The sequence below is a fragment of the Podarcis vaucheri genome (genome assembly GCF_965113315.1).
Source record: "Podarcis vaucheri genome assembly, chromosome: 14".
Classification (NCBI taxonomy): Eukaryota; Metazoa; Chordata; class Lepidosauria; order Squamata; family Lacertidae; genus Podarcis; species Podarcis vaucheri.
In genome coordinates, this window is record NC_138752.1 from 10,317,145 (window position 1) to 10,336,870 (window position 19,726).

The 19,726-nt window shown below is 45.7% G+C and overlaps 2 protein-coding genes across 9 annotated transcripts in view; one reads left to right on the plus strand and one right to left on the minus strand.

The window, feature by feature from the left end:
• The window catches only part of PATL2 (PAT1 homolog 2), a gene marked incomplete at its 3' end in the record, with an annotated part of 28,263 nt that extends 10,470 nt beyond the window's left edge, over positions 1–17,793 (plus strand). For 6 of the 8 annotated variants that reach the window (XM_082198437.1, XM_082198435.1, XM_082198442.1 and 3 more), the window contains 12 exons: positions 4,069–4,199; positions 6,642–6,719; positions 8,623–8,764; positions 10,208–10,325; positions 10,407–10,504; positions 11,153–11,197; positions 12,640–12,788; positions 13,478–13,637; positions 14,337–14,477; positions 14,711–14,808; positions 14,931–15,080; positions 17,420–17,793. In XM_082198437.1, coding sequence (XP_082054563.1) covers positions 4,069–4,199; positions 6,642–6,719; positions 8,623–8,764; positions 10,208–10,325; positions 10,407–10,504; positions 11,153–11,197; positions 12,640–12,788; positions 13,478–13,637; positions 14,337–14,477; positions 14,711–14,808; positions 14,931–15,080; positions 17,420–17,423 — 1,314 coding nt within the window. Of the gene's footprint in view, positions 1–4,068; positions 4,200–6,641; positions 6,720–8,622; positions 8,765–10,207; positions 10,326–10,406; positions 10,505–11,152; positions 11,198–12,639; positions 12,789–13,477; positions 13,638–14,336; positions 14,478–14,710; positions 14,809–14,930; positions 15,085–17,419 lie in introns of those variants that run through there. The other 2 variants (XM_082198436.1, XM_082198438.1) reach the window with 2 other exon arrangements.
• PPCDC (phosphopantothenoylcysteine decarboxylase) overlaps positions 1–19,726 on the minus strand; it is a 165,537-nt gene that overhangs the window by 112,186 nt on the left and 33,625 nt on the right. The gene's annotated exons all lie outside the window — the stretch shown is intronic.

Consider the following 19,726-nt stretch of genomic DNA (forward strand, 5'->3'; position numbering starts at 1 on the left):
CCAGATGTAACCGAAACATCACTACCCACCCATAAGGGCAGTGTTGGTGGACTTTGCAGGGGATCCCAAGGTTTGCAGAAAGAAATATTTAGAAAAACCCCTGGGGTTGGGGAAAACTCAAAATGTGCCAGTGAAGACTGAGCATGCCCAGTGACAGTGGAATGCTGGCTCGGGGAGAGGGATGGAATGGAGTATCCTGGAACAGGCCATCAGCAGGAGTATCCTACAGGGCAAACATTTTGTTGCAGGCCCCACTTGTTTTCTTTTCTTTTCAAATCATCTTTATTAGTTTTTCAATTAGATACTCCACATACAGATAATGTATTACCGTATATTTTGCTCTATAAGACTCACTTTTTCCCTCCTAAAAAGTAAGGGGAAATGTGTGTGCGTCTTATGGAGCGAAAGAAGGCTGCCCAGCTATCCCAGAAGCCAGAACAGCAAGAGGGATCGCTGTGCAGCAATCCCTCTTGTTGTTCTGGCTTCTGAGATTCAGAATGTTTTTTTTTTTTCTTGTTTTCCTCCTCCAAAAACTAGGTGAGTCTTATGGTCTGGTGCATCTTATAGAGCGAAAAATACGGTAAATTTTACATTTATACTTGCTCTTCAGAGCTGACTTCCCTCCTTCCTCCTTCTGGTTTTTTATATCGCATATAATTTTATTGCATTATTTTCTTCCATTTCATATATTGTTATTCATTTTCCATATTTGTCCATAGTATAAGGCAGGGGTCTGCAACCTTTAAGACAAAAAGAGCCACTTGGACCCATTTCCGAAGGGGGAAAAAACTGGGAGCCGCAAAACCACTGCGACATTTAAAACAAATATATCTCCGGAGCCGCGATCTGACAGCGGGCGGGAAGGTGACGTCGGGACGGTGCGTGACTAACGCATGTACCGCCCCCATGCGACATCACAGCCAGTACAGCACCCGCCACAGTGGGGAGTGTCGGGGCGCACAATGCGCCTCCTCCCCTCGCTAGTATCCGCCCTGGAGCCGCAGCAAAGGTGTAAAAGAGCCACACGCGGCTCCGGAGCCGCGGGTTGCAGACCCCTGGTATAAGGTAAAGGTAAAGGGACCCCTGACCATTAGGTCCAGTCGTGGCCGACTCTGGGGTTGCGGTGCTCATCTTGCTTTCTTGGCCGAGGGAGCCAGTGTACAGCTTCCGGGTCATGTGGCCAGCATGACAAAGCCGCTTCTGGCGAACCAGAGCAGCGCACGGAAACGTCATTTACCTTCCCGCTGGAGCGGTACCTATTTATCTACTTGCACTTTAACGTGCTTTCAAACTGCTAGGTTTGCAGAAGCAGGGACCGAGCAACGGGAGCTCACCCCGTCTCAGGGATTTGAACCGCCAACCTTCTGATCGGCAAGTCCTAGGCTCTGTGGTTTAACCCACAGCTCCACCCGCATCCCTTGTCCATAGTATATCCATAAACAAATAAGTCCTCGTGTTTATCCAATTCTTGTTGTCTGTATTCATTTGCAACGACTGTTAGTTATATTAGTTTCCTTGTTTTCACCTGAGAGCGAAGTACAGGTTTCTTTGACCAAATGCTGCCTCGCTCCAAACATTTGTCTCAAACCGTATCAAGGGGTTTCAAAGTAATTGGCAAATAATTCTTGGTATTCGGAGCAGCCCTGTGCTATCTCTCGCCAACAGGGGGACACTTTACATTCAATGGGAGATGGGAGTCCCCACTTATTATTATTATTATTACTACTGCAGAGCATGTTTTTTTTTGATGGCAGAGGGCATGACAAGTCCTCAAGGGTTTTAAAAGGAAGGGTTACGGAAAGCTGATCAGGAGAGGGTTGGTTGCTAATCCTCTACTGTGTATAGGAGGGAATTTCTCCTGAACGGGATTTAACAGTTCAAGCATAGGCTTTGGAAAGTCAGAATTCACAACTTGTCTCCTGTGTGTCCTGACCACACATACCCCTAAACATTTTGTGAATCTTCGTGCTTTTGTCCATTTACTGTATTTATTTTCCCTGATCTGAACTATAAAATGGTGGTTTTCTTGAGTCAAAATGGGAGTACCCCTAAACATATTTTTTTTTAGGGGGAAAAGCACTAGTTAAGAATATATAGATATTTAACTGTAAAGTAGTGGCCAGAGGATTGGAGAAGATCAGTCTACATTCCAATCCCAAAGAAAGGCAGTGCCAAAGAATGCTCCAACTACCGCACAATTTCACTCATTTCACATGCTAGCAAGGTTATGCTTAAAATTCTACAAGGAAGGCTCAAGCAGTATGTGGACCGAGAACTCCCAGAAGTGCAAGCTGGATTTAGAAGAGGCAGAGGAACCAGAGACCAAATTGCAAACATGTGCTGGATTATGGAGAAAGCCAGAGAGTTCCAGAAAGACATCTACTTCTGCTTCATTGACTATGCAAAAGCCTTTGACTGTGTTGACCACAGCAAACTATGGCAAGTTCTTAAAGAAATGGGAGTGCCTGATCACCTCATCTGTCTCCTGCGAAATCTCTATGTGGGACAAGAAGCTACAGTTAGAACTGGATATGGAACAACTGATTGGTTCCAAATTGGGAAAGGAGTACGGCAAGGCTGTATATTGTCTCCCTGCTTATTTAACTTATATGCAGAATTCATCATGCGAAAGGCTGGGCTGGATGAATCCCAAGCCGGAATTAAGATTGCCGGAAGAAATATCAACAACCTCAGATATGCAGATGACACAACCTTGATGGCAGAAAGTGAAGAGGAATTAAAGAACCTTTTAATGAGGGTGAAAGAGGAGAGCGCAAAATATGGTCTGAAGCTCAACATCAAAAAAACGAAGATCATGGCCACTGGGCCCATCAACTCCTGGCAAATAGATGGGGAAGAAATGGAGGCAGTGAGAGATTTTACTTTCTTGGGCTCCATGATCAGTGCAGATGGTGACAGCAGTCACGAAATTAAAAGACGCCTGCTCCTTGGGAGAAAGGCGATGGCAAACCTAGACAACATCTTAAAAAGCAGAGACATCACCTTGCCAACAAAGGTCCGTATAGTAAAAGCCATGGTTTTCCCAGTAGTGATGTATGGAAGTGAGAGCTGGACCATAAAGAAGGCTGATCGCCGAAGAATTGATGCTTTTGAATTATGGTGCTGGAGGAGACTCTTGAGAGTCCCATGGACTGCAAGAAGATCAAACCTCTCCATTCTGAAGGAAATCAGCCCTGAGTGCTCACTGGAAGGACAGATCGTGAAGCTGAGGCTCCAATACTTTGGCCACCTCATGAGAAGAGAGGACTCCCTGGAAAAGACCCTGATGTTGGGAAAGATGGAGGGCACAAGGAGAAGGGGACGACAGAGAATGAGATGGTTGGATGGTGTTCTTGAAGCTACTAGCATGAGTTTGATCAAACTGTGGGAGGCAGTGGAGGACAGAAGTGCCTGGCGTGCTCTGGTCCATGGGGTCACGAAGAGTCGGACACGACTAAACGACTAAACAACAACAACAACAAACTGTAAAGTATCAAGCTAAACCTTAGATATGCAGACAACGTATACCTTTTTTTGGTCTCCAAGTAAGAGCAAGTTATTTGCTTGCAGGACTCCTTCTTCCACTAGCTGCTATTAGGATGCAAAGTAGAGAGAATTGTCAACTAGAGGACTAGAATGCCCCCAAGTGGTTGGATGTGGCTGGGAATCTGCATTTTCTCAATCGCCAGTTATAGTTGCCTATCTGAAACCACCAGAAGTTGCTTCATGAGCACTGTTAACAGGTGCCACATAATATTTGTTCTGCATCTGTAAGAGAAAGATCTCCCTGCCTGTTGACATGAAGTTGGCACCTTCACTGTACTTTTTTCCAGCTCCCGCTAAAAACACTTTTGTTTAGGCAAGCCTAGCCTGATATGTAGAATATTAACACATTTGTTTTTAGTTTCCGGTTTTACATTTTTAAATGTTTTAAATAGTTGGTTTTTTACCAAAAGTTTTATTGTTTTGGTTTTTTGATTCAACTGCTTTGACATTTTTTTACAATCAAGGGGAATATCAAACAATAATAATAAAAATTAACTCTCCTTTCCTCCCTCTTCTCTCCAGACATCTGCCTATGCGTCTCCACCTCCATACAGGCCCTTTTTCCCAAATGTCAATAGCCCAAGCTGGGCTATGGCCCATAATCTTGATCCTCCACTCTTCAGTCCAACATCTGGCAACCAGCAGAAGTTCAGGTACAGAAAGCATGGGTGAGATCACCTTGTGTTTGAGAAGATGCAGCCTGTTCAGGACTCCATCTCCATCTGCGGTTTAGTACATGGGATTAGAGTTGTGGCGGGGTTATTTTGACTAGCTTGGAGAACTATAATCACAAGAGTTTCTTGGCATGCTCTTGGATCCCTGCTATGACACCTGAATGATTGATAGTTGGCATCCATGTGTCTCAAGAGACGATGGAGTGCACCTCCAAGTGCAAAGTCAAACCACTGAGTTAGCAGCCCCAAAATGACCTCTCTGGAACGCAAGCCTGGACAAGTGGGTATGGGGGTCCTGGGCCACCCAGATGGCAAGACGCCCCTCTTGGGCTTGCTGATGGGGTCCAAAGGAAAGCAGAGCAATACGTTTGGCACCAGCTTGGCTGCAGGAGTTGCCGGAAGGAGGCGTACAAGGTGCCATCCAGCCGTCTTAGGGACTCCACTCTGAACTTGTGTATTTATTATTACGGTCACAGACCAGTTCCGGCTCACTTACAACATCAGAAAAATCATAAAACACAACAGGAATACATTGCATTGCAATTGGGTTTAACAGAGACAATTCAGATATAACAGCAGTTAAAAATATACATTAAATCTTGATCACTAAAATTGACCACTGTGAATTTGTGTAGGGTTTTTTCCTTAGCCTTTTCTTCTCCTGAAGATACCCTGCAAGGCAGCGGAGGTTTAGGATCAGAGTTTTCCTTCTAGATGGGCTACCTTCCAAGGTGATTGAGCCCCACCTGCCCCTCACTTCCCTCCAGGGCACAGGCAGATACCTCCTCCTTGACTACTGCACCCCACTTGCTAGTCCCGGGCAGATAGCACAGCCAAGTGCTCGAAAGGATTTCTGGTTCAGCACAGGCTACAGATATGGAGTGTTGATCATGATCTACAGGCTCTGTTTGTCATCTGTTAATTCAAATAGTATTTGGGGGGAAGAGGACTGTAATGGGTATGAGTTACTCGTGTGTAAACTGGTGCCTTTCTCGACTAATTTGCCTTGTTAAAACTTTCTGACTGCACAGCCCCTTCTCATGGTGGCTGCCTCAGTCGCTGGCAGAATCCGTCAGTGGGCATTTCTTGAACCTCTTCCAAAAGTCAAAAGTTGTTTGACACCCAGTCTCCTGCTCCTCTCACTGCGCGGGAGTCTTCTGCGCAGGGAGGGCGTTGGCAGCGGAGGACCTGGGCTCTCCTCACTGATGTCCAGTGAAGAGTCCTGGAGCCCTCTCTCCAATTCCCCCGTCTGCCTCCCTTTATCCCCAGTGTTGCGCTGATTGGCTTCCCCCTCTACTGAGCTGTTTCTCCCCCTGCTGCTGGGTCCTTCGCCAGCATCATCTGGGAGCCTCCCCTTCGCCTCTCGCTCCGATGTCAGTTCCCTGACAAGGACAGCCAGCAAATAAGTTTGATCAGGGTTGTTGCCGGTAATTGAGACTCAACTTTGGAGTAGGGAACTTGGCATGCAGGCTAACCTGTTGAATATTTGAGAACTGTGGGCAAGATAAGTTGTTGACAAAAGATTTATTCTGTACTTGCAATTTGGGATGAGGAGAAAATCAATTCAGTTACCATTTAAAGGTGACTTGCTTTAAGTCAGGGGCGGAGGAAGGGTGGTGCCATGCGTTTCTCCTGGAAGTGACACAGTGGATTGGGCACCTGCAGGATCCGCGCTGCCCCGAACGGTCCTCCCGCTGCCTCCCCCCCCCCAGCTGTAGGGCAGCTGAGTGAGAGGAGGCAGGCGGACTCCTCAGAGGCCCCACGGAGCGTCCAGCTCCAAGGCGCCCACTTGGCTTGCTCCGCCACTGCTTTAAGTCACACTTTCTGCCACAATATGAAAACCAAATGCAGCCCATCTTCGAAATAGCAGTTCTCAGTTTTTCAAACTAGTTCGGCAGCCAAGTAATGTGCACAGAAGAATGTATACTGAGATAAAGTGTGCATAAAAATAGCACTTTACAGTGGTGCCCCGCAAGACGAATGCCTCGCAAGACGGAAAACTCGCTAAACGAAAGAGTTTTCCGTTTTGGAGGTGCTTCACAAAACGAATTTCCTATGGGCTTGCTTTGCAAGACGACAATGTCTTGCGAGTTCCTGCTGGTTTTTTCCCCTCCCCCCCCTTTCCTAAGCCACTAAGCCGCTTATCAGCTGATCCGATCAGCCGATAAGCCGCTAAAAGCCGCTAATAGCGTTAATCCACTAATCCATCAATGGGCTTGCTTCGCAAGACGAAAAAACCGCTAGACGAAGAGAATCACAGAACGGATTCTTTTCGTCTTGCGAGGCACCACTGTAGTAGTAACAAACACACTATATTAGGGGAAGTTGCTTTGCAAAAATGTAAATATTAAGCGAAAGAGAGTCCTAAAGGCATGGGAAACGGATCCTGGTATCTCACCTTTGTCCTCTGTTTTATTACAGTGCTCCCAGTGCCATGACGCAACTTCACCCCCTGCATCAACGGATCCTGACCCAAAGACAGCGAGGGCAAGAAAGGAGGTAAGGGAGGGCAAATAAAGACAACTTAATATGAACATTGCTACAATCTTTATGTATGTATTTATTACATTTATATACCACCTTTTTTTCTCCAAGGAGCTCAAAGTGGCATGCACACTTCTCCCCCCCCTCTCCATTTTATCCTCACAACAACGCTGTGAGGTGGGTTACACGAAGAGGCAATGACTGGCCCAAGGTCGCCCGGTGAACTTCATGGCTGATTTGAACCCTGCTCTTCCAGGTCCTAGTCAATATCACTCTTAACCACTCCACCCCACTGGCCCTCGTGGGATCAGTTGGTGACTCAGTACAGTACCTATTATAATGGCAAAATTAACTTGTTGTATGAAGTTATATGAAGGAACGTAAAGGGTAAAGGGACCCCTGACCATTAGGTCCAGTCGTGACCGACTCTGGGGTTGCGGCACTCATCTCGCTTTATTGGCCGAGGGAGCCGGCGTACAGCTTCTGGGCCACGTAACCAGCATGACTAAGCCGCTTCTGGTGAACCAGAGCAGCGCACGGAAATGACGTTTACCTTCCCACCGGAGTGGTACCTATTTATCTACTAGCACTTTGACGTTCTTTCGAATGGCTAGGTTGGCAGGAGCAGGGACCGAGCAACGGGAGCTCACCCCGTCGCGGGGATTCGAACCACCGACCTTCTGATCGGCAAGTCCTAGGCTCTGTGGTTTAACGCACAGCGCCACCCACGTCCCATGAAGGAACGTAATACACATCATATTTTTGTGTTAAAATGGATTAAGCTTGTGAATTACTGAAGATAATGTTGGCTATTTTCTGAGGGCTAGTTACAGATTTTCAATGTTTTGATGCGCATTGGAGATCATTTAGTGTTCTTCTTTTCTCCTCTCCTCCCCCCCACCCCAAACTTTTTGGTACGGTATGGAATATTGAATGAAATAACTAAACTGGAAAAATACAATGAAAGCACCAACTTCATTCAGACTTCTAAAACTTAGACAAGCTTCTATTCTGAATTATTGAAGGTATTCAGGTTCGGTGCTGTTACCCTAGATGAGACTGCCGGTTTTCATTTCTTAGTGCAGAAAGTATGGATCTGATGTGTAGAGATTTTTCCTATTCTGATTAGTTCAGGAGGATTCTGTAAGGTTTATTTCTATATGAGAGAAACAGAAAGATTTCTGATGTTTTGTTTATTTCTCTGGGAAGCTGATTATAGCTGGTTTAAACTGGTTCTGTTATGTTTCTGTCAAGGCCGTGCAGACTATAATAATAAGGCAAGGAGGAGCCTGGCTCTCACTTTCTCTTTCTCTTTGTTCTGGTGGTCTGTTCTGTATGCTGTTAAGGTTTAAGTCTTATTATAAAGTTTGTAAGTTTTATTTTAAGTGCTGCAACTGGATTTTTATGAACTGTGCCAATCCTGATTGTATTGGATTTGTGACCATTATGCTCATTTGCCTTCAGCAACACTAAAGCTCTGCTGGATGAAGTACAATTGCCTCTGGTCTATTTTTTGGAAACACTGCTTCGTGTTTAGGTTTTCTTACTCCTCCAGCCCTGACGTGATAGAGCCCTTTTTAAAAGCAGTTCAGAAGAAAGAATACAGTCGTACCTTCGTTTTCAAACAGCTTAGTTCTCAAAACATTTTGGCTCCCAAACGCCGCAAACCCAGGAGTGAGTGTTTTGGTTTGCAAACTATTTCTGGTAGCCGAACGTCTGACGGGGCTTCCGATTGGCTTTCAAGAGCCTCCTGCAGCCAATCAGAAGCCGCGCTCTGGTTTTGAAAGTCGAACAGACTTCCGGAACGGATTCCTTTTGACTTCCAAGGTACGACTGTATGTGACCGCAGCAAGGCATTGGTGGTATTATGGACCAGTGCAGAAGCCTTTTCGTAAGCGAATTTCTTCTTCTCTTAAAGAATTCCCCGTATGAAGCGCCAGCCGCCGAAGGAGGATCCCTATGCTGTGCTCATGACTCCGTTAGAAAAAGAGTGGGTGATAAAGGTGCAAATGTTGCAGCTTCAGAGTGACAACCTTCACAGGGATGACTATTATTACCAGGTGAGTGTTGTTATTTAGTCATTTAGTCGTGTCCGACTCTTCGTGACCCCATGGACCAGAGCACGCCAGGCCCTCCTGTCTTCCACTGCCTCCTGCAGTTTGGTCAGACTCATGCTGGTAGCTTTGAGAACACTGTCCAACCATCTCGTCCTCTGTCGTCCCCTTCTCCTTGTGCCCTCCATCTTTCCCAATATCAGGGTTTTTTTCCAGAGAGTCTTCTCTTCTCATGAGGTGGCCAAAGTATTGGAGCCTCAGCTTCACGATCTGTCCTTCCAGTGAGCACTCAGGGCTGATTTCCTTCAGAATAGATAGGTTTGATCTTCTTGCAGTCCATGGGACTCTGAAGAGTCTCCTCCAGCACCATAATTCAAAAGCATCAATTCTTCAGCGATCAGCCTTCTTTATGGTACAGCTCTCACTTCCGTACATCACTACTGGGAAAACCATAGCTTTAACTATACGGACCTTTGTTCACGCTTTCCCATTCCAGCCAAGTAATGTTTACGATACATATGCCTTTGTAACATGTACAGTAAAAATTCACATATTACTGGATATATTATACAGAAATGCTTTGTATTGGGGAAAATCTGCTTTGCGAAAAATACATATATTGGATGTACCAATACGGTAATTGCATACAAGGGAGTATATTGGGATAAATTAGCACTACAATGCTGGAACTCCCTCCCTGAAGAAGGTAGACTAGCTCCTGACTTGTCCTTCCACGGACAGGTAAAGACCTCCTTGTTCCAATGGGCTTTGGGGAACTGGCTGCTTTTAATGAAAAGGGTGGTACCATGCTGTTTTTATTGTAATTATTTGTAGGTTTTAAACAGATTTCATATATGTATTGAGTTTGAATTCTATTGGGGTTTTTAAAATTAATTTTCTATGTTTTTAGTGCTTCTTTTATTTAGAGACTTTGAGTGCCATTAGGGAAAAAGTTGGGGTATAAATGACAATAATTAATAATGATGATGATGATGATGAACTGTTTTTAGGGTATCAGAATGTGGAGAACTGAACTGAAGATGTGAAAAATGAGAAACTGCCACTGATAGGTTTACCCACCCCTAAGCAAGAATCCTAGACTGCTCTTGAGAGGGTGGGCATAGCTTCCCAGTCACAAGGCTTCGGTCTGGGTCAGTTCTGTCTCTTGCAGCTGCAGACCTGCTCTCATATGATGGGCTGCATTCTGACAACCATATTCTCCACACCATGGTGGAGCTCCTTCCCTTGGGCCCCATTAGGTTTGCCCAGGAAACAGAGAACTGTAGTTCAAAAGGCGCATTTTAATCAGTGTCTGGCGAGAATGGCTCAGGGAGAATTGCCATCTCGACAGTTTTGGATGCTGGAGTTGGGGTGAGTGGGGAGCAACAGAAGTGCTGTGTGTTTCCACTGCTTTTGGTACTGAGCTGTCCTGTCCTTCCCACCCCCCAGGAATATTATCGCAAGCTGGAGCACAAACAGGCAGAGAAGGGGCTTCTTGGAGGGTGCAAGACTGAAGTCCCCAAGCTAGTGACACCGTATATCCAGAAAGTGGAGGCATACGAATCTGGTAAGCGCTCTGCAGAAAAGAGGCTTTCCCCTAGATGTTAGGGATGCTAGGCACCTCCTGACAATGGTTTCCTCCTTCTAGTGGTGCGGATACCGGGCTCCCTGGGCCAAGTGGCAGTGTCTACGTGCTACAGTCCCCGCAGGGCTATTGATGCCGTGCACAACATCCCACTGGAACAGGTAATGCACCCGTCTTGTTGCCTCTGGCTTGCCAGAAGCTGGAACTCGACTCCACAGATGTGCTGCGTGTGGACATGAAGTCTCTTGCATATATATCGTTGGTGGGACCTTCCAACCCATGGGCCTTGTCTCGCCAGGCCATTTGGGCTAACCATGCCTGATTTCCTGGGCCTTGGAGTCCCATGAATGTTGGCCATGGGAAAGTTTGAGGAAGGTTCTTCATTTGCAGTTGTCACCAGAATTCAAGCTGGGGATTGCAAAGGAAGAATCTTCTCTGCAGCTGCTGCTTGAACCGCCTGACACGTGACACAAGATGATTTATGGTTGGGTGGCCCTGTTCACCGGACAGTGGCCCACAGCGGATGGTTGTTCCCCACCCCCTAATAAATAGGGCACGTTATTAACTGGCGGGTGGACGGTATATTCTGTCGGCTTTTTCCTCCTGTTTTTCACACCACCTCTAATTGACCAGTGGAATTCTGGCCACCTTGTTGTATTCTGTAAACGGAAACGGCCCCACTGGAAACTGTATTGCAGAGCCCCCTGAGCTGTTAATGTAACATCCAGGGATGCCAAGCTGGAGCTGGTTGCTCTGCTGTTGAAATCTAACACCTGTTCCCCCTCCCCTTTTTTATCCATCTTCTGAAGGCTGTGGGTAATCAGCGACTGCAAGTGCTATATGAAATTGAGAAGGTGAGTCACTGAGATAGCTTGGGAAGGCAGTTCTGTGTTTGTTTGTTTTTTAAGCCAGTGTCTTTGGAGTGTGGCAAGGCCAGTACCATAAGCATTATTGTGGGTTAACTCTTGTTTGGCTTGTTTATGTACTTAAACATTGATTTGGTGGGGAGGGGGTTGTTGTTTGGTAATACAGTGGTACCTTGGTTCCCGAACGGCTTAGTTGTCGAACAAATCGGCTCCCGAATGCCACAAACCCGGAAGTAAGTGTTCTGGTTTGCGAACGTTTTTTGGAAGCCGAACATCCGACGTGGCTTCTGCGGCTTCCAATTGAATGCAGGTAGCTCCTGCAGCCAATCAGAAGCCGCGCCTTGGGTTTTGAATGGTTTTGGGAATCGAACGGACTCCTGGAACGGATTAAGTTCAAGAATTGTATTGATATATTCTGCATTTGTTGAATTGTTTATTTTTGTCATTTGAATTTACTAACATGTTCTGTATTTTGCACATTTGTATTTTCAATGTTTTGATGCTTTTGAATGTTTGCTGCAAGCTGCTTTGGGTACAGCTCATTGTGCAAAAGCAGCATATAAGTAAACTCCATCAATCTCTATTCAGCAAGGCAGTGTGTGCTCTTCTTCCTCCAGTCACATATCCGCCCCCTTTGTCCCCACAACAAAGAGCTTGACAATATGAAACTCATGATCATGATATTCCAGTGGAGCACATTCCTAGCGTGCCGTATGCAACACAGGCAATGTCATTACTACAGATGATGGTGATGATGCATAGAAACTCTTGCAGAGTTGTTAGCAAATAGCTCTGTTCAGCTAGAACTCTGCACATGCCTCCAGAACTGAGTGATTTGGCTGTGTTAATGAAATAGTCATTGAAGAAATTGAGAAAAGCCCCTACGGCGTGAACCAGTCACAAGTACAGTGGTACCTCTGGTTACAAACTTAATTCATTCCGGAGGTCCGTTCTTAACCTGAAACCATTCTTAACCTGATGTACCACTTTAGCTAATGGGGCTTCCCGCTGCCGCCGCACTGCCACAACATGATTTCCATTCTTATCCTGGGGCAAGTTCTTAACCCAGTGCTACTTCTGGGTTAGCGGAGTCTGTAACCCAAAGTGTTTGTAACCCGAGGTGTTTGTAACCCGAGGTACCACTGTAGTAGATTGCAATTGCCTAATTGATGGGAGTTGTAATCCAGCCACATCAGTTTGCAGGTTGCTGGACAAAACTGCTACCTGCCCCCAGTGACCCTGCCAAAAGATTTTACATTGCAAAAGTAAAAACTAACTAAAGCATAATTCCTTGGTGCGGGGGGTACATGTACATGCCTGTGGTGCCTGAGCATGTGATCCTTAATGCTAGCACCAAATTAAGGGTTTGACCACTGTTTGGAGTCAAAGACAGTGGTTTTATGGATCTTGTTGGTGTGTTCCTGAAACAGATGTACCTGCAGCTGCTGGATATAGAAGATGGTCAGCGGAAACTGGAGCAGGTGCCAGAGGAGGAGCACCTTCACTTCTGTGAGAAATTTGCGCATGAGCTGGGACATATCTATCAAGCCCTAAGAATCGAAGAGCAGAATTCGGAAAAGTGAGTCCAGGGGGGATATTTGCGGCAGTGATGGTACATGAGATGGGTGTTAGGATGAAGAAGACAATGATTATTCTGGCCACGTGTCTGTGGACCCACCTCTATCCATCAGGCCAGCTGCCTACTTAGGTTATCAGGCCACTGACAATTTCTACTGTTTCATACCATCCTCCCTCTCTAGCGGAAGAGCCAGGAGATGTATAGGGCTGTATAAAGATCTGCTGAAAGAATACTCAACACAGATAAGCAAAGAGCTTGAGCCAATCAAAAATTTCCTCTTGGAATGTTTGGGCCTGCTAACTTCCCTGACTTAGCTAATTAGGAGAAAAGAAGACTGCCGTCCCCATAAAGCAGTCGACAACAAGCCAAATGGAAATATAATCCAGTCAGGCACGGAAAATAGAAAAACAACTAGAACTAAACCAGGCCAGGTGGAAAAACCACTTGCCCCCAAGAAATCTTCCTTAAAGGGAAAGTGTTCAATGCACAAGAAGAAGAAGAAAGAGCCAGGAGATGTTCTGATCTGTTAAACAGCCAGGTCTGCAGTCCAGACAGCACTAGGTAGAACATAACCATGGGCCTTTATGTTTATGCATTGGGTATGTTTTAGGCCCCTTTCCCCTTTCTAGACTCTCATGGTGCTTTGGCAGTGAGATACGTGTGTGGACCAGCTGGTCTTTTCCTTCCAGGGAAGCCAAAGATGAGTTCCTTCAGATTCTGCTTGTGGGAAAAGGCAGGAGGCTGGTGGCCCGTCTGTTGCCACACTTGTCGCAGGAGCAGGCAAAGCAGGTCCTTGTCAGCATCACCCAGCACCTACCATTTCTCCTTCAGAAGGACATGATGGATGAGGTATCTGTCCTGTGTGTTCCACTTCTCCCTAAAACCATCTGCAGAGGATAAAGCTTTTTACCGTCATTGATGACCTTGTTATGAGATCTGCAGAGGATAAAGCTTTTTACCGTCATTGATGACCTTGTTATGCGGCTCCCAATATAAATTGACTTTTGGGGTGCAAAAAGGGCTTGCACTAAAATAAGACATTTACTGTAAATTGGGTTGCGGGGGAAGCTAAACTGCATTGCTTGCACAATTTAATTTCCTCCAGATTTTCTTGCATAACCAGACCCGAGCAGGGCAGTGAAGCCTTTCCCCAAGCCGCCAGAAAACTGAAATATGTGCAAAGCTTTTGTAGAAGCTGAAATGTGTAAAATGGGCTGTGTCTTTACTGAATGAACTGAAAATGTTGCTTGAGTCCTGTTAGGCTGAGAGTCAGGCTGCAGAATTTTTCAGAGAGCAACCAGTAACCCTTGCTTGATAGGTTGTAAGGGTTTGGGTTAAATTTATCAAGCCCATCCTGTGCTGGGAGTTGAAACTTCATTTCTCTTAACGGGCTCAGTGTATAGAAATAAAGACCTATAACTCTACTTCCTATGGTGTTAGAGTTCTCTGTCCCATAGATAAGCTTGCTTGTCCTTTAAGAGTTAATAAACCTTGATTTTAACATTTATCCTTTCAACTTACTCCTTCCATGTTCTGTGGGCTTGGTAGTCTCTGCCCATTCTCTACGGTCCTCTCTGTGATGTCATTGAGCAGTTGACCTTCAGTGAGATGATAGACCTCTTACAGGAGCTAACCAGACTGCAGCCGGAGTCTGTCCAGCAATCGCTTGCTATGGTGTTTGGGAACAAGGTGTGTTTGGGGACAGGGCTTTGAAACTTTCCTGGGGGTCCTGGCAAAATTTTGTGGTAGAGCAGCATACGGGGTGGGAGGGGAGACTTTAAAATTACCTTAGTATTTGCCAGTATTGGTGTGGTTTTATGCCACCTTGCCTTGAGGTTGGCATTGAATGAGGTGGGTTCCATTTCTGCTGTTCCCTTGCTAACATTTCATGCTGTGCCATCTTCTCTCCTTGCCTCTCCAAGTTTGCCATCTCACTTCTATACCTTCTGCTGAGTCACGGGGAGAGATGTCTCTCCTCTGGAATGCCCCTGAACCCCCGCAACGGAGACTTTGAAAAATGGTGAGGTGGTATCTGTTGGGCAGGGTAGTCCCAAGTAATTTGTGTCTGCAGACACCAAGCCTCTTAACCATCTCCGTCCTTTTTGTCTCTCTCTTCCCCCTCTTCCCTTTTCTTCCCCTTAGGGTGGATACAGTGCTCCTTGTTGCTAGGGAGCTGTCTCAGGTACCCAAGGCATCGATGGTAGAGCCATTTCACCTACCTAGCAACCTCCTTTTTCTCTTCTGCCGCTATGTAGACAAAGACATGGCAAACCACTTAGATGCCAAGATGGAGTAAGTTTTGGGCACTGACAGAGAGCAGGTAGATAGGTACTTGGAGGAGAGGGAAGAGCATGTCATGTAGAGTGGCTGGGGAAACCCAACCAGATGGGTGGGGTATAAATTGTTATTGTTGTTGTTGTTGTTGTTTCAAGTGAACTCTTACATAGAGTGGAGACTGTATTAGTTTGAATGTGATACTGTCCCACCAACCTCACCTCAGTCAGGCAACTGCCTGTCTCCTTAAAACCACCACCCAGTGGGGTGGCCCTGGCTGTCAGGTTCCTCCTCACTCTGTTTTGCCATTTGTTAATTTGGCAGGGAGAGTGATGGGGGGGCCAAATGAGAACCAGCTGGTCCCATGTCTCATTGGCTCTGGATTCATCTACTGTTGATCTCCCTGTCTCTCCACCCCGCCAGTCCAAATGGACACCAGTCACCACCGCTGACACAAATAACATGGCGGTACCCAGATGTAAGGCAAAGCTGCAAATTGGAGCATAGCAGGCGATTGCAGAGAAAATTCTCCTACAGGGACATGTCCTTTTCTAGCTGTTTGCTTTTGGTCTCCTCTCATGGTGGATCCCTGTTTATGATGGCTTGTTGCTCTTGGAAATGAAGCGCCCATTATGGGCAATACGAGTTCATTGTTTTCCCTGCCTGAAAACTCACTGCTTTCACAATGCTTATTTTCATGTTCAGCATGCTACACTGCACTATAAGTTAGACCACTGGCCCCATTAGCTCAGTATTGTCTACCTTGACTGCCAGAGGCACTCTCGGGTTTCAGATGATGGTTTCTCCCAGACCTACCTGGAGATGCCTGGGACCGTCTGCTCTACCACTGACCACTGTCCTCTTAACACTGAAGGACCCTTGCTATTGTTTGGGTTTACTTGTTTCCACCTCCTGGGAAGGGGACACGGGTGGCACTGTGGGTTAAACCACAAAGCCTAGGACTTGCCGATCAGAAGGTCAGCAGTTCGAATCCCCACAACGGGGTGAGCTCCCGTTGTTTGGTCCCTTTTCCTGCCAACCTAGCAGTTTGAAAGCACGTCAAAGTGCAAGTAGATAAATAGGGAAGGTAAATGGCGTTTCCATGCACTGCTCTAGTTCGCCAGACGCAGCTTAGTCATGCTGGCCACATGACCCAGAAGCTGTACGCCAGCTCCCTCAGCCAATAAAGCGAGATGAGCGCCGCAACCCCAGAGTCAGTCACGACTGGACCTAATGGTCAGAGGTCCCTTTACCTTTACCTCTTGGCCCAGCCAAGAGATTGCATATATTGATATGTGAGATATTTTGGGGGCCTTTAGACTGCTGTGAGCGCCATACATTTTTGGATAGCGATGCTGTTCTCAGCAGAATTCTTCCACATTGTAATTTCTTTTAGGTGGGCTTCCTTTGACTACCTAGCTGAGAACCTTGATTTCTGAGTAGCAGAATGAGAGATGTGGAATGGCAGCAAGCCCTGGCCAAAGCAGGCTGGGGAAAGCTATAAGAGCCCTTGCTCAAGTGCTTCCTGTTCAACATCCTCGTATGGTTCACATTCTATGCATGCAAATGGTGGACCCATTATGAGCTGCGTTGCTAAATAAAAATGGGAGGCAAGGTAGTAACTAATGATTGGGTGGTCAGAAACTTGTGTAAGGTTCATGATTTGAAAATATAATTGTGGAACGGTTCCTTGTAGTTGGTAAAATTGGATAAAAGGAGATTGGAGAGAGCTCTTCACTGGGGATGCCACAGAATAGCTGAAGCCTTGCAGCAGGAATAGCCAAAGTGGTGCCCTCTCAAGATTTTGTACTACAACTCCTGTCATAGGCGCCGACTCCATGGGGCCTGAGGGGGCCCGAGCCCCCTCAAAAATTCGTTTGGGGGGGCTCCGCCCCCCCAATAATCTCGGGCGCCCCTCCAGCAGAGCGCCATCGCCGCCCCTCCCCCAGCCCAAAATGCACAGGGTCGGGCTGCATGCCTCCTGCCCTCCCTCCCGAGCAAAAGCTCCACCCAATTTCCTTCGGAGCTGATTAATAGGCGCAGCACACTCTCCCCTATTCGCTCACGAGGAGGCGGCGCCACTTTATCTGCATATTCATGAGCTTATTTATTATTCATGAGCTTTCATTTATTATTCATTATTTATTATTCATGGGCTCCCCCGATATTTTTAATAAGTCGGCGCCCCTGACTCCTGTATTCTCTTGACCATTAGCTACACTGACTGATGGGAGTTGTGTTGCAAAACAATATGCAGAGCACTACATTGGCTAACCCTGCTTTACAGAACGCAGTTGGCCACTGATGGGAACTAATTTTCCCCTTTGATTCCTGATTTGCTTTCCTTTATGTTTCAGGTGATTGGCTTCTGCCTTCATGAGCTATCGCAACACTTGGAGCCTCCTTTGTTGCTGCAGCGTGATCTTCAGTGGTAGTATCAGTCTTCGAGGGGCCTGGCTGTAGCTAGAACACAGTGGTTATTTAAAGAAAACGATTATTTAATTCACAAATTCTGCTTTTGTTTGTGGTACGACGTGGTTCCCCACACCCCAAAGTGCTCTGTGCCAATTGTAGATATTCAGTGCTAGCTCAGCACATAAACTCAGCCTGAAATGAGTGAACACAGGCTTCCCTGTACAGTAAATACTAGGTTGTGGGGGATGAACTTTGATTTTTACAATATCTTGTGTACAGCACTTATACAATAAAAGCAAATAAAACTAGTTTGAAATATTGGATCTTGGAGATGAGGGAGCGCATAGTTACCCTAAGAACGATTGTGCATCTTTTCTTTGTTAATATTTAACTTTTCCTACAGATGTGAGACCCTTGAAGGTGGTGGAACTCCTGCCAGTGCCTTGAACAGGATGCTAATTGTATCACTTGAAGTTCCATGTTTCATTTTTTCCCCAGTCTTTTCATTCGGACTGTGGGTGGGTTAACCATTTCCTCCCCCATTGTGGTCCCTATTAAATTGCCTCTATGCTGCTATGAAGGCCAGTGGCAGCTTTCACCTGGGACTATCATAGTGCGGGAGGAAAGGTTGAACCTTCTTGCAGTCCCCTCCACCTTTTTTTCTTTTAATAAAAATGAAAATGCAATTTCCCCTTCTTTTCTGCTCCTTTTTTTCCCCCTACCCCCGTCCTGGCCTGTTAATAGTAGAAGAGAGAGAAGACATTTAATTTCAAGGGCTGTGTTTTTCAGTATTATATGTAAGTTGGTCCTTTATTTATATTACATGAACTGGAAGCACTGGTAGAGATCTGGCTTGCTGCTACATCAGAATGAGTTGTTGATCTTCAGAGATTGTTAGTGTCTGTAACCAGAGCTAGATGACCACTCTTTTTCAGGCCAGAAAGGGCTTGCTGCTTTCAAACGTACAAACACATCCCATTTTTATCTCTGTTAAACAGACTTTTTTCCAAAAAGTACAGACACTTGTATGCTGCTGTCTGGTTCTGGTATATGTGATGGGTCCTAAATTCACACACACACACACACACACACACACACACACACACAGAGAGAGAGAGAGAGAGAGAGAGAGAGAGAGAGAGAGAGACCTTGAATATTGCTGGATGTTTTGGAACACTGCTTTATGTTGTTGCAATTATTAATATACTATGCCAGATGCTGTAGGATATTTCATTGTATTTTTATTGCTGCTGTTATTTATTACATATTTCATTTCATTGTTTTGCAAATAGAATTGCAGTACAACTAGAATATACAAAATAAAAGCAGCAATAAAAATGCAATATCATTATTTAGTGTGAAAAATGTGCTGTTTCTTGTCTTCAACTACAGATTCACAGACACAGTATGGTAACTCCTTCAGTCCTGGCCACTGCAAGCTACTGTAGTCTGTATACTTGTGTATTTACAATGTGGCTTCCTCCTGTACTTTATCGTGGTTCCTGAACACCTCGGACAAGAGAATTCCCCCTAAGCAGTTTTGCATTTATCCACTGAGCTAGAAGTCGCACCATCTCAGCCTCTGTATTACTAACTAAACATGACATTGTACTCTCTGCCATCTCAGTGCTACGAAAAGCTAGTTGGAATTTTACCTACAGTTGCAAGCAATGGAGCAGTGTAGAATTCAGTCTTTTTCATTTCCTGTGGTAGCCCTCTGAGCCTAAGAGGTAGAATGCTGAACCACATACTCTTGATACTTTGTCAAACGAAAGTGCTTTCAGCTCCAAGTAAGCTTTGTTGTCTGTGTTTAGTAAACATCAGAGCAACTGTGTTAAGGCTGTCCCAATGCAATTGGTGCTAGATCCTTGCAGAGGTGGGGCAGCCAGGTACACTTGCTCTGGGACCAGCTTTTTTTTTTGTTGAGTTTATAACTTTATTCTAGCAAGACTCCTGCCCCAGGCCTCAAACAAGCTCTGCACGGGCCTGGTTGGTGTTCTGTCCTTGTGCTAAGTAAGTGTAAGGATGAAAATGGGTTGCAATGGGTAAGCTTCTACAAATGCTATAAGATACCTTAGTACTAAATACACCCAAAGTATTTTTCTATAAACAGTATCTTGCTATAACTGCCCACTTCCATCATGGCTACAGTTACTGTATAGGAAATCATGTGGTAGTCCACCTGTTTACTGGTGAATACAAAAAGATGAGAAGGTTTTGCCTTTGGCTGGGCATGAAGCCATTTCTGT